A 13,700-nucleotide genomic window follows, 5' to 3' on the forward strand; every position below is an offset into this window, starting at 1 on the left:
CACATTCCAGGGCATGAAACCCGCCCTCTATCCCATGTGGCAAGCAAGTGACCCAGGAGACATTATGATCTCCCTCTCTTTTATACATCAAACCCGACACACCCCCAAGTTCTCTGGATATTATCTCATTATTTCTGAAAAATGCCCACCTTCTTTATCTCCTCTGCTGCGACCCTGGTCCAAGTTACCACCATCTTTCACCTGAACTGCTGCAACAGCTTCCCTGCAGGCCTTCCCATTCTTGATTCCCTTGCCAATCCATTTACCCATATTGTAACTAAATCAGTTCTTCCCAAATGCAAATACAAACCCATTTTGAAAACAATGCCACAACCTTCCCTTGCTCTTAAGATTAAGAATAAAAACCCCTGACATTGCCCACAGGATATGAGCTGCTGGCCTTTCTGGCCATAGCATGTACCCTGCTCTCCTCACCCTCTCTTCTCTAGCAGTACCAGCCTACTTTTGGTTCCTCAAAAGCCCTGTGCTCCGTTTTGTTACAAGGCCTCAGACATGCCAATCCTTCTATTTAACTCCCTAATTATTGGCCATTCAGTGCTTCTCCTTATTCTGAACATTAGGCAATCTTTCTGTTTTTCAGAAGGCAGTTAAAACACTTAAAATTCATCATGATGAATTACAGGCACAGGAAATACAGATTTCATTAATTTTTTCCGAGAAACCAAAATGTTGGTAAAGCATGTAACAAAATTCAACATCCATTCAAAATACTCCCAGGAAAACTAGGAATATAAGGCCATCTGATAAAGAACATCTATAAAAAACTCACAGTTACAATTATTTTTAATGGGGATATTCAACCCTTTCCCTGCAAAATTGGGAACACAGCAAAGATATGAACCGTCACCACTTACTTTTATTCAGCTTGTACTGGAGGCCTTGCCAGCACAATAAGACAAGATAAAGAAGAAAAAAACATAAAAACCAGAAAGGAAGACATAAAACTGTCTATATTCACAATGATCTCTTTGTTTACGTAGAAAATCATAAGAAGTCTAGCAGGAGACAACCACCAGAAAGTGAATTTAGAAAGGTGGTAAAATACAGGGTCACGTTACAAAATCAACTGTATTTCTATACACCAGTTGCAAACAATTGAAAAATGAGAGCGAGGCAAGAGAACAAGAGATACCCAAGTGAGACTCCATGAGGAATTGGAATCAGCAAGCTACAGGAGGTGAGAAAATATTTGCAATACACATATCTGACAAAAGATATATCGAGAATATATGAAGAATTTATACAAGTCAATAATAGAAAGACAATTTTTAAAAAAATCAAGATTCACCTCTTCACATCCCTAGAATCATATATTAACAAGTCTTATAACATCAAATGCTGCAAGGATGTAAAGCAACTGGACTTGTCTGTCAGGCACTCTTGGGGGGAGTGGAAAATGGTACAACTACTTTGGAAAAATGCTGGCAGTTTCTTATGCAATTACATGTATTCCATGAAAAATACATTTATCCAAGAGAAATAAAACTATCTCCACCAGAAGACTTTTACAAGATGGTTCACAGCAGCTGTATTCACAATAGCCAAAGGTGCAAATGACCCACAAGTCCACTAACAGTTGAATGGATAAACAAATTATGGCATATTCAAACAATGGAATACTGCCGTTACAGGTTGAACTGGGACCCCAGAAAGATACACTGAAGTTCTAACCACCAATACATGTGAATGTAATGTTACTTGGAAATAGGGTCTTTGCAGGTATACTTAAGATTTAAGTTGAGATGAGGTCATACTGGAGTAGAGGGGGCCCTTGACCCCATGTAACTAGTGTCTTTTTATGAAGAGGAGGTGGAGACACAGACAAAAGCACAAGGAGTAGGCCACATGACTACAGAAGCAGAGAATGTGCTGTCTACAAGCCAAGGAACAGAAAAGATTGCTGACAACACCAGAAGCTAAGAGAAAGGCATAGAATATATGCTTCCTCAGAATCTTCAGAGAGAGCAGGGCCGTGCTGACCCCTTGATTTTGGACTTCTAGTCTCCAGACTCACTATAGAACAAATTTCTATTGTTTAAAGCCACCTATTTTTGTGGTACTTTGTTAAGCAGTAAGAAGCCCAAGTAAACAAATGCGAACAATCTCACAGTAAAAAGCAATGAACTATTTATGAATACACCAAATGAATCTCAAAAAAATTACGTTCAGTGAAAGTAACCAAACCCAAAACTACACCATGATGCCAAACCATCAGAACTGTGGTTGCCTCTGGCCAGGGACAGCAAGTCATGAGAATGATGAGACTGGGGAAAAACATGAGGAAATTTTCTGAGTTGACTAAAATGTTACCTATCTTGATTAGTGTGAGGTTACAAGGTTAGCATTTATCAAACTTCACTGAATTGCACACTGAAGATCTGGGCATACGCTTCAAGGAAAAAAATACCAGTAAATAAACATTAAACTCTAGTTAGTAGGGATGCTTTTTATAGAAGTTTACGCTAGCAAACCTGAGAATATCTTCTGTATACTCTAGGCTTGAGGAAATAAAAAAATATATTGAGGAAAAGTAAGAACCAGGTTTCTTATTTTTGAAGAAGGGAGTCATAAACACAGGCAAAGGGAAGACAACAACAAACTTTGCAGTGTTGGATCAGAACTGGGAGGTTATCCGTATGAGCGCATGAGTTTTAATACAGCTAGCTAGCTAGGAAGGAAAAGGAGGTATTTTCCTGTATGTGTCTTTCTTTTTCTCAATCCAAAAAGGTAAAATGTAAGCATGTAAGTAAAAGGATGGAGGATGGTTTCCTTGAATGGATTCTCATTAAATGTGTGGTGGGACTTTGTATTTCTCATGCTATGTGAAATATACTAATTGTGGCACATCTAAACTACTGTTTCTCAGACTTAAGAAGGATAGATTTGTAGAAAAGGGAATAAAGAATGAAAAAGTTTTTTTCAAAGTTTCAGTTTATCTTGATAGTTGTCTTGAGGTTAATCACTGGCTAATGAAAACATTCTTATGTGGATACTTAGCAAACTACCTCAGTCCTTCCTGAATGTCTATGTACTTCCTTGTTGACAGGTCGTACCTGGAGGAGACAACCTATGCTTTTAATCCCAAATGAGTAATTTTGCTCTTTTTGAAAATTAAGGACAATTATACTTTTTTTTTGGTCTTCAATCTTTTTCTGTTTAATTTAACTGGAAACTAGTATCACTGACATATTCAACATGGCTTTTATGGTGTAAAGTATAAGATTATCCGTTCTCTTTGCGCACGCATACTAGGAATTACTTTGAAGTCAAATGTTTTTTCTCCAGCATTATGCTGGCAAATTATTTTTCTGCCTCTCTTTTTTGGTAATTAGTAGTCAAGTATACAAATGTAAAAGCCACCAAAATTAGAATTACTCAATCTGCTAGATGATTATGAATGGAATCAACAGGCAGGTACAGCATCCCTAAGCAGTGATACACAAGGGACCAATGTGGATAGTGTCGATGGCCCTCTCATAAGTCATGAAACCTTGGCTAGAAGCCACCCTGAGCCACACTTCTAGTGGACTGATTTCTACTTGCCAACAAAACAAGTGAGAGCATACAAAGGCAGACAGCACATGGGAAAACAGACCCAGCATCCTACCATCCACGGGCTTGGCCTCGGCTGGCGTGGGCTCTTCCAGTGCCCCCATGCTGCTCTCTTTGGCACTTTCTATTTCCCGCCAGAAATCCTCCATGGAGGCGCTGTCTACGGAGGCTTGTGAGTTGGAGCGGCTGAATGCAGGCGACTGTAGGGACTCATTGGATAGCATCCTGTTAATTCTTCGGCAGCGAGGAATGGATTTTCTGAGGAAAGAATAGTATCTGTCAGTGAAAGTTAGTGTCTCATGTTGCAAATCACAAACTTAAATCTGGGTCTGAAATCAACGGAGAAATGGAGTTAATGTGTTAGAGACGGGTTTGAGGGAATAATCTCTGGTCAGTGTCGGCCCTATCCTTTTCATTCTCTATAATTCATAATGACCTGTGGCCATGTAGGAATTACCATGAAAATACTTTTAATCATTTTCACACACTTATAAAGAAGGAAGTTGCATATATTAGTCAAAACATATACAGTAAAAGTTTGCCTCTGTCAAGTATCTAAGATGATGTCAGAGAAGAGTGTAAAAAGCTGGCTGCTCACATCTAATAGAATGGCTACTATTAAAAACACAGAAAACCACTGATGGTGAGGATGTGGAGAAGCTGGAACCCTTGTTCATTGCTGTTGGAAATGGAAAATGGTACAGCCTCTGCGCAAAACATCATGGCAGTCCCTCAGAAAGTGAGACATAGAACTACCACGCAATCCAGCAACTCCACTTCTGGATATACACTCAAAAGAACTAAAAGCAAGGTCTTGTTGGGATACGTGTACATACACGTTCATAACAGTGTTATTCACAATAGTAACAAAGTAGAAGCAACTTCAATGTCCCATGACAGACGAATGGCTAAGCACAATACAGTATATACAAACAATGGAATATTATTTAGCCTGAAAAAGAAAGGAAATTCTGACACCTGCTACAACATGGGTGAACCTCAAAGACATCATGCTAAGTGAAATAAGCCAGTCTCAGAAAAACAAATGCTGTATGATTCCACTTATATGAGGTACCTAAAGTAGCCAAATTCAGAGACAAAAGTAGAATAGTGGTTATCAGGGTCTGTGGGGAGGAAGGAATGGAGAGCTGTTCAATGGGGACAGAGTTTCAGTTTTACAAGACAACAGAGTTCTGGAGCTGGTTGCACAATAGTGTGAATGTGCCACCGAGCCGTATGCTTTAAATGGTTCATATAGTCAATTTTATCTCTCATGTATTTTACCAGAATTGTAAGATTTTCTTTTAATTTAAAGATACTTTTTTTTTAAGTTGGTTGCTGAGATAATGAGTTAGTGAGAGGAAATAATCCATGACATTAAATGGAAAAACTATATGAGAATGGGGAAGTGGGACACTGACCTTGGCTATAGACACCCACACTCAGTTCAGGGAGAACTGGATCACCACTAAGGGGTGGATCCAACTGCGGAGGAGGGCAGTGTAGGCGCTGGTTATTATTACCCAACAGGACCACTGCCAGCCTAAAGGACAGCAGCTGAACAAGGCAAGGAGCAGCTTCCCCGGGTTACCTCTTCCTCATGGGACTGAATGAAACAGCACACACAGAGCACCCAGAACATAAAAACAGCCAGCAAATGTTAATTTAAAAAACAAGAGACATAGTAGGGGAGATCGATGCCAAAATGCTGGGTTTCTGAGAGATTTTGGGGATTTACATAAAAACAAAACAAAAACATTTTAAGTGAGGTGTGTTATCGTGGTAATCATTTAGCAACATGTACATGTATCAAATCGTCGGGTTGTACACCTTAAATTTACTCAGTATGTCAATTGTGTCTCAATAAAGCTGGAAAAGTTAAAATGTTTGACTTCAATGATATATGACTGACAAGTATTACACTTCTTATGAAAAGAACGTTTGATTAACTAGAACATTTCAGTCCCCAAACAGGAAGAATAACTGAATTACTTTATGCAGTATGATCTTCTGTTCCTATTTTTACATGATTTTTTTCTTTAATTTTCCATTTGGAGTTGGTACGCAACTTTTGCAAAGAACTCCTCCACACTTGCTGCCTTCTCCTTGGGTCCAGGTGGACTTGAACCGAAAGGCTGAGACCAATGTGTGATCAGAGCTGTTTTGCCCAAAACAAGAACTCCAGGTGGAAAAAGCAATGGCAGAATAATGTTCAACTGTGGCATTATGACTCAGGACAATTACATTTTGATTCTCAGAGCAGCAGTGGATTGCTACCAAAGTTAGCCATGTCCTACAGCATATGCAAAACACACTAATATGCATGAGAGTACCAAAAAAAAAAAGAGGGGAACAAGAAAAAAATTCTATGTGGTCATATTGTCTACACCTCTAGGAATCCTAGATTTATCAATCACTTTTAGTAGAAATTTCTAGAATTTTATCATTGATCCTGAGACTGTACCAGACTAGTATTTCTAGTTTTGTGGTGAGTTAGGCAATTTATTTTTAAAACTCAAAGCATTTCAGGAAAATATTAAATATCTATTTTTATTTTTTTATGTCGTGCTCTATGATAAAAATAATTTTAGGTAGCTTTGTTTGGTGATTAGATGACAAGAGATCTTCACTGAATTCTTTATAGTTTGACAAAACAGATACATTCTAGTGGCTGAAATACGCATAAAATTGATGCAGGTTATCAAGACAGTTATTGCTCCCTTTATGGTTTTTAGGCTTTCAAGCCTTTTCTCTTTTGCAACAAAAGCAATACTAAAAACCACTAACAAATCATAGAATTCTAGTATATAAACGTCTATTTCTGTAAAACTGTAATTAAATACCACTGTTTACACAGTCTACTGCCCTCTGTGTACCATATTCAGAAAACAGTATATAGACCCCACTAACTTTCTCTAGTTCTAGTTTTTTTAAGGTTTATTTCTTTAAAAATGAATATGATTGACTGTTTTTAAATGGCCAGTATCAGTGGTAGACATGGACTAAGTTTTTGAAAATTATAAAGCAGTATATTATAAACATAAAAGTTTAAACAATATGCAATTTATAAAGCAGAAACTGAAGGTCTTTTCCCATCTGTATCATACCACATTGCTCTGCAAGCTGCGTTACTTTAACCCCTCAAAACCACGTCCTAGATATCTTTTCCACGCCAGTACAAATATACCACCTCAATCGCTGCATGGAGTAGCATAACTTATCTTGGAAATTAAGCAAACAAGCAAACAGACCTAAGCACTGAAAATGTTTGAAGAACTGCGAAATTTGGGAAATAATAAATGAATCTTAGGAGATGGAGAGCATATATACTTAGGCCTAATAATGATTATTTTAGTTATAGTACAGTTTCATGCAAAGGGTATACTGATGGAATCCCAGAGACGAGATCATCATAAACTTCTGCTGGGAGCAGGAGGATCCGACGTGAAATACAGGTCATGAACATCTGAGTAACACGCTGGTTTCATCTGAGACAGTCCACCCAAAGAATCCTTTAACTGCGATGGTCAACTATTTTTTTTGGCAAAGAAGTCAGACAGCACTTTGCGGATAAGCACATTTGGAAGAGTCCTCACTTTTTCAGCTAGGGATCCAAATACTTCCCCCATCATCCCAGGGTTCACGCCGTGACCTTCCAGAGTGTTACATAACTGTGATGCTCAGGCTCCCTGGACCCTGACGAGCCTTCGTCTGCAGCTCCATACCTCACCATATTAGGATAAGTAGAGCTGAAGCTTCATCAGCTGTTTGTATTTTTTTTTTAATTCCAAAAAAATACCAGGAAAACAGTATATGAAAAATAGAATGCAATTGTATTACACAGCAACTTTTGTTGGGAAAACACTATTAGGTTCAAAATTAGATTTTAAGTGGATGGGTAATCACCATAAATTCAAAGTGGCACTAATAAAAAAAAAAGATTGTATCATTCCATTTTCCCCTCCATTACTTTTTCAGCAATGTATTTTAATGGTTACTGGAGCTCTATAACTTACATAACTGTCTGTCTTGAATTAGTATTTTACAACCTCAGAACAATGTACATAATTCATACGAGTTTAATTCTCCCTCCACCCCTTATCATATTACTGTCATACATGTGCTCCTTCACGTTTACATCCCACAATAGTTATTATTTTTAAAAGTCAATAATCTTTTTAAAAATTAAACAAGTTGTCTTTTATGTTTATTCTTTTTGGTGCTCTTCTTCCTTCCTGTGTGTCCATGTACCCATAACAGATCATTTCCAATCAGTTTTGAGAACTTCCATTGGTATTTCTTCTTTTTCTTTAGCATTTCTTGTATGGTGGATCTACTGGTGACCAATTCCCTCAGATTTCTCTCTGAACATGTCTTTAATTCATTTTCATTTTTGATGAATATGTTTACCGGGCATAGAACTCTAGGCTAGCAGTTTTTATTGCCGTTTTTACAATCCTTTTAAAGATGTCATTCCATTGTCTTCTGTTTTCTGGATTCTGATAAAAAGTCAACTATAATTCTTATTCATAATCTTCTAAATATAAGGATTTTCCTCTCCAGCTACTTTTAATAGATTTCTTCTTTATCTTTTGTTTTTAGCAGCTTAATTATGAAATGCCTAGACTGTGGTTTTCTTTGTATTTATTCTGCTTAAGATTTACTGAGCTTCCTGAATCCATGCGTCAATGTATTTCATCAATTTGGGGATAATCTTATCTACTTTCTCTTCAGATATTTCTTCTGTCTTACTCTTTCCCCTCTCTTCTTCTGGAACCCCAATAACATGACCGTTTGATGTTGTCCCAAATGTCCTTCATAATACGCACTGCTTCTCCCTACCCGCCAGCCCTCTGTGCTTCAGTTTAGGGAACTTCCACCAGCCTGTCTTCAGGTTCACTCTTCCTTTCTTCTATGTGTCCAGACTGTTGTGAACTCCATCCAAAGAATGCTTCGATTCTGATACTGTTTTTTCATATCAAAAATATCCAATTAATTCTTTTTAAAGATCCTATTTGTCTGTTGACATTATTCATCTTTTATACATTTCATCTATCTTTTCTTTAACGTATGTATTACTGCTATTTAAAAGTTCTTATCTCTTAATGCCATCTGTGCTGTCAGTGCATCTGCTAATATTGATCAAAAACGGTCAGTTGTTTATGGGTCACATTTTCCTTTTCTTTTACAAATCTCATAAATTTTTGTTGTATGGCAGACATTTTTTTTTTAAAGAGCTCTAGAAAACTGGAGTAAACAGCAACTTCCCCAAGAAGGGCAAAGCTTTTCCTCTGTCTGGTAACTGAAGTGAGATATAGATCACTTCAATCCAACCAGGAGCTGAGGTGGGTCTGTGCTGAACTGCAACTGTAATCAGTGTTAGGTTACGTCTGGTTCCAAGTGTTTTTGAGGGGGAGATCCATCCTGTGTGTTACAGGTCCCTCCCTCAAGAGAGCTCTGGGATAAACACCATGGGACTACAGGAATCACTCTCTGCTTTAGAGCCTGGCCCCCAGCCTCCTGTGTTATTGGGCTCTCAGAAAAACCCCAGAGGGGAGAGTTGTCAGATGTGGAGAACTAGCTCTGCATCTGGGGCTTCAAAAGATTCCAACCTTTTGTGCCAGTGCAGGCAGCCATCGAAAGCTCCATGGGCATCTTCTCACGCCAGCAGAGTCCCTCTGCCTAGCAAGGCAGGTGTGATCTTCTGCCCAGCACTGCACAGGCTCAGGGAGACAGACACACGCAAGGAGAGAAGTGGCTGCTGGGCGCTGCTCACCTAGGAAGAGCTCTTCCCTCCCTGCAATTTAGTTCCTTTAGACTTCTTTCTGATCACAGCTCTCCATTACAGTTTTCAAAACATGATTTTATATTCATTCTCTCTTCTCTAGTTACAACAGTAAGACAGATAATCGGCCACAACCTCGTCTGTGTTCTAACTGGAAGTGGAACTCCCACAGAACACTGTAAACACCAGATTTTTTTTTTTTAAACATTGCATTTTCTAATGAACTGCTTGCTCTGTTTAACCACAAGTTCAAGTTCTGAGTATATTCCAGTTTTAAAAAAGTTTTAAAAAGACATACATCTTGCTAAGAAATACTTACTCTACGGCCTTTATTATTTCTTATTTTATAAATAATTTTACATGTAATAATTTACTATCAAACACATTACATCATTTGATCCTTACCTTAACTTCACGAAGTAGAAAAAGCAAGTATTACATGTTTCATTATACAATGAGGGAAAGCTACTGAGAGGAAAGTGAAGACACATTAACTTCCTATCGCAATTACAATAAAATGCAAATTCTTTTCCATGACCTCACTGCCCAGCATGTTCTGTCCTCAAACTTCTTATCCAGTCTCACCTTAGATCACTCTCCCTTGGCATTAGCACCAAACATGCTAATCTTTTCTCAGTTTCTCTAAAAATTGAGCTCTTCCTTCCCTTAGGAAATTTTCTCTTACTGTTTTGTTCTGCCTGGAACATTCTCTGTCTGTTTCCATGGCAAGTTGCTTCTCATCATTTAGCTCCTAACACAAATGCCACCTCCTCAGGGACCCTTTCCTGGGCCACCCTAACATGGCATTCTTCCAATTACCCATCATCCCAGCTTTCCACATTTCCTTCTTCTCACTCAACAAAGTACACTTCATCTATTCACCTGTTTCATTTTCTTGGAACTATTCCCCCCACTAGAATATAGAGGAACTGTATCTGTCCTATTTACACAGTATCTGGCCAATAATAGGAACTCAGAACAATTTGCTGAATGACTGACTAGTGACAGTAAAGCCAGGATATGAATTCACACCTGTCCAAATGCTTTCCCTATAGTAATCCTTCTTAATTTCAAAGTCTCCTCAGGTATTTGTGTGTCTGTGTTTAGCTCTACTTATCTTTAGACCAGAGAAGAAATACAATGTGATTTAAAGAAAAATTCTGAAGCCACCTGGCCCATGTTTGAATGTGGGCTCTGCCACCTTCTAGATCTACAACCCTGAGCGAGCTACTGAACAATTGCTCCTCTGTTTTCTCATCTGTAAAATGGGAATATTAATCAAATTCATGCCCTGTATTATTATGAAGAGTAAATATTATTAAGTGAGTAAATATATGAAAAATGCATGGCACATAGTAATCTCATGTGTTAACTTATTACTTTAATTTAACTAGTTTGTTTGCATGCCTATGGCTAAGTCAGACTAAAATGGGTGTTAAAATATCACAGGAGCACTAAAGTGTCACTAGGAATAGAATGAGATAAATAAAACTGCATTTATCAGAACTCATCTTTGACCCAACCCCATTCCCAAGCCTTATTTCTCCAACTCCCTTAGGCCAGAAGTGGCCATCTCATAATTCTGACCAAATTTACATAAGAAAAATCCCTCTTCATGGTTTCAGTGTAATCTTTTGTTTTCCTGATATATATGCTATCCCCTTCTCTTCCAGCTTCTCACTTACTAGAATGCAGACAAGATGACTGGTGCCTCAGCAGCCATTTTGCAACCATGAGAGAAAAGTCATGAAAACTGCAGTGATCAGCCTTGATATTACTGAGTCTCAGAAATAACATCAGATGCTGCCTATTCTCTGGATTTCCAGAAATGTGAGAACAACAAACTTTTAAAAGCCACTCTAATCTCTGTTGTTGTTATTGTTACTTGCAGTCAAAGTGATTCCTAACTAATACAACTAGAAGGAAGACTTTAATAAGTCATTTTGGGTGGGGTGAGATGAGACACCATCTCCAGCCCACTAAGGGGAATATTCAAGTAAGAGTAGACAGTAACCTGCCTCATCAAGGAAGGTGGGGTCTAACGTAACGTTTTCCATCTAAGGATTGCCAAATTATGAGCCTAACCCCAAGTCTTGGTCTGGTCTTGATTAGTACACTATGAAGTTAAACTTTATTATGGCTAAATACATTCCTGCCTAAATATACAGGGAACATATTCACATTGCTCTCAAATCAAACATATTCCAAGACTTTTAGGAAGAATATATCAAAATCAAAGATATCCCCTTCTTCTGAAAGAAGAGGACTGAAACCCCATTGGCATTGGCATTGAATGATGCTGGTCGTGGCCCAGCATGGCCATCTACAGAAATCACCTGGGATCCTGACTGCAGCAGGCCTGTGCAGCAGAGTTCTCGCAAGAGAAACCTCTCACTCTTGGGCACAGTCCCAATAATGCAGCTGTTTGCCCTCTTAGCTTTCTGGGGAGGCCATTCAGAATGATATAGTAAGAGGACAAATCCCGTTTGCAGGTTCTGGCTCCTCAACATCTTTGGATTCCAACATGCTTATAAACAAGCTAAACTTGGATGTTTTGGAAAAAACTCTTGAAAGAAAATGGTGATAAAAAGAAGCTATAGTTTCAGGGTAACAGAAGCAAGAACACAAAGGAGGTCCCCGCTCTTTCTCAGGCTCCCTGACTCTTGTCTCTCCTTCTCATCCTGCCAGCCCAGCTTTCTGTCCCTCTCCTGGCCTGCCTCACTCCTCTCAGGGGAATGAGGAGAAAGCTGATGAAGCTATTTCCTCAAAAGGTAAACAGGTCTGCCTGAACCTCTCAGTTGGCAGAAAAAAAGATACAGAAAAATGTGTTTGTAGATTAAGAGGAGGCTTAAAACAGCAAACAAATCTCAGTCACTCAGCAGGGAATATTTGAAATGGTTTTAAAAGCTGGAATTTTTTTTAACCACTTGAGATTCACAGCAGCAATTAAATTCTTATATACCTGTGCATCACCTCTGAACACAGGCTCTGGGCTAGAAATGGGAAAAGGGACAATGAGGAAGTGACAACTTCCAACCAATACACACTGAATCCCAGTGTTTACAAAGGATAGGGCTCAACTGGGGCCACAAGCTCTTCTGTGAGAGAGAATAACAGAATCTCTTCCTGGGGGTGCGGGAAGGACAGCACACTTTCCTGTACTTCTAATATGAAAGTAAAGCAACTCCGCACGCTTGACATTGAAGGAAAGTAGCCTCCTATGTTCTGTCCACTGCTCTACCAAGAAAAGGCACTAAATAAAATCAATGCTTATAGAGTTACCGTGTAATTACATCACTTATACAGGCATTATAAATATACACATGACAAAACCAAAATATAATGGTGCTTAAATTTCCCCTGCTTCACCTGAGGGGAGGAGGAGGTAGAGAGTGACTGCTAACGGGTGCAGGGTTTCTTTTTGGAATGATGAACTTGTTCTGGAATTAGACACTGGTGATGGTGTCACAACGTTGTGAATATACTAAAAACCACTGAATTGTACACCTTATAAGGGTGAATTTTTATGTTATATGAACTATATCTCAATTTTTTAAATTATGAGAAAAATTACCTTTCGTTTATTTTAATTTTGATAATTAAAAGTACTTTGACACTGACAATACAAAACTCTAGTGAGGACGTGGAGCCAGAAGAATTCTCATTAATTGCTGATAGGAATGCAAAAAGTGGTACAGCCAGTCTGGAAGACAGTTTGGTGGTTTCTTATAAACCTAAACATACTTTTATTGTACAATCCAGCAATCACTCTCTCCTCAGTATTTACTCTAGGAGTTGAAAACTTAAATGTACATACAAAAACCTGCACATGGATATTTATAGCAGCTTTATATTCATAAATGACAGAACCCTGAAGCAACCAAGATTTCCTTTAGGGAGTGGATAAACGGCAGTACATGCAGATAATGGAATATTATTCAGTGCTAAAAACAAATGATCTATCAAGCCATGTAAAGATACCTTGAATGCATATGACTAAGTGAAAGAAGACAATCTGAAAAGACTAGATACTGGATGACTCCAACTGTGTGACATTCTGCAAAAGGTAGAACTATGAAGACAGTAAAAAGATCAGTGGTTGCCAAGGCATGGGGGTGGCAGGGATGTGGGAAGGGGGAAGGAGGGATGAACACATGGAACACAGGATTTTTAGGGTAGAGAAACTACTCTGTATGATACCATACTTTTGTCCAAACCTACAGAATGTAAACTGTGGACTTGGGGGGATTATAACGTGTAACGCAGGTTTATCAATTGTAACAAATGCACCACTCCGATAGGGGCATTGCTAATGGGGGCAAGAGGTAGGCGGGAAATCTCT

At 38.6% G+C, this 13,700-nt stretch overlaps 1 protein-coding gene across 15 annotated transcripts in view; it reads right to left on the reverse strand.

Annotated features, from left to right (window-relative positions):
• Positions 1-13,700, reverse strand: part of ARHGAP28 (Rho GTPase activating protein 28) — a 141,458-nt gene that overhangs the window by 63,678 nt on the left and 64,080 nt on the right. For 14 of the 15 annotated variants that reach the window (XR_004314855.1, XM_032467117.1, XM_032467116.1 and 11 more), the window contains one exon: positions 3,617-3,831. Coding sequence is in view for 14 of the 15 variants with exons in the window: in XM_032467117.1 (XP_032323008.1) it covers positions 3,617-3,831 (215 nt within the window). In the remaining variant the exon portion in view is untranslated. The remainder of the gene's footprint in view (positions 1-3,616; positions 3,832-13,700) is intronic. The other variant, XM_006186927.3, reaches the window with a different exon arrangement.

Source organism: Camelus ferus, chromosome 24 (assembly GCF_009834535.1).
Source record: "Camelus ferus isolate YT-003-E chromosome 24, BCGSAC_Cfer_1.0, whole genome shotgun sequence".
Lineage (NCBI taxonomy): Eukaryota > Metazoa > Chordata > Mammalia > Artiodactyla > Camelidae > Camelus > Camelus ferus.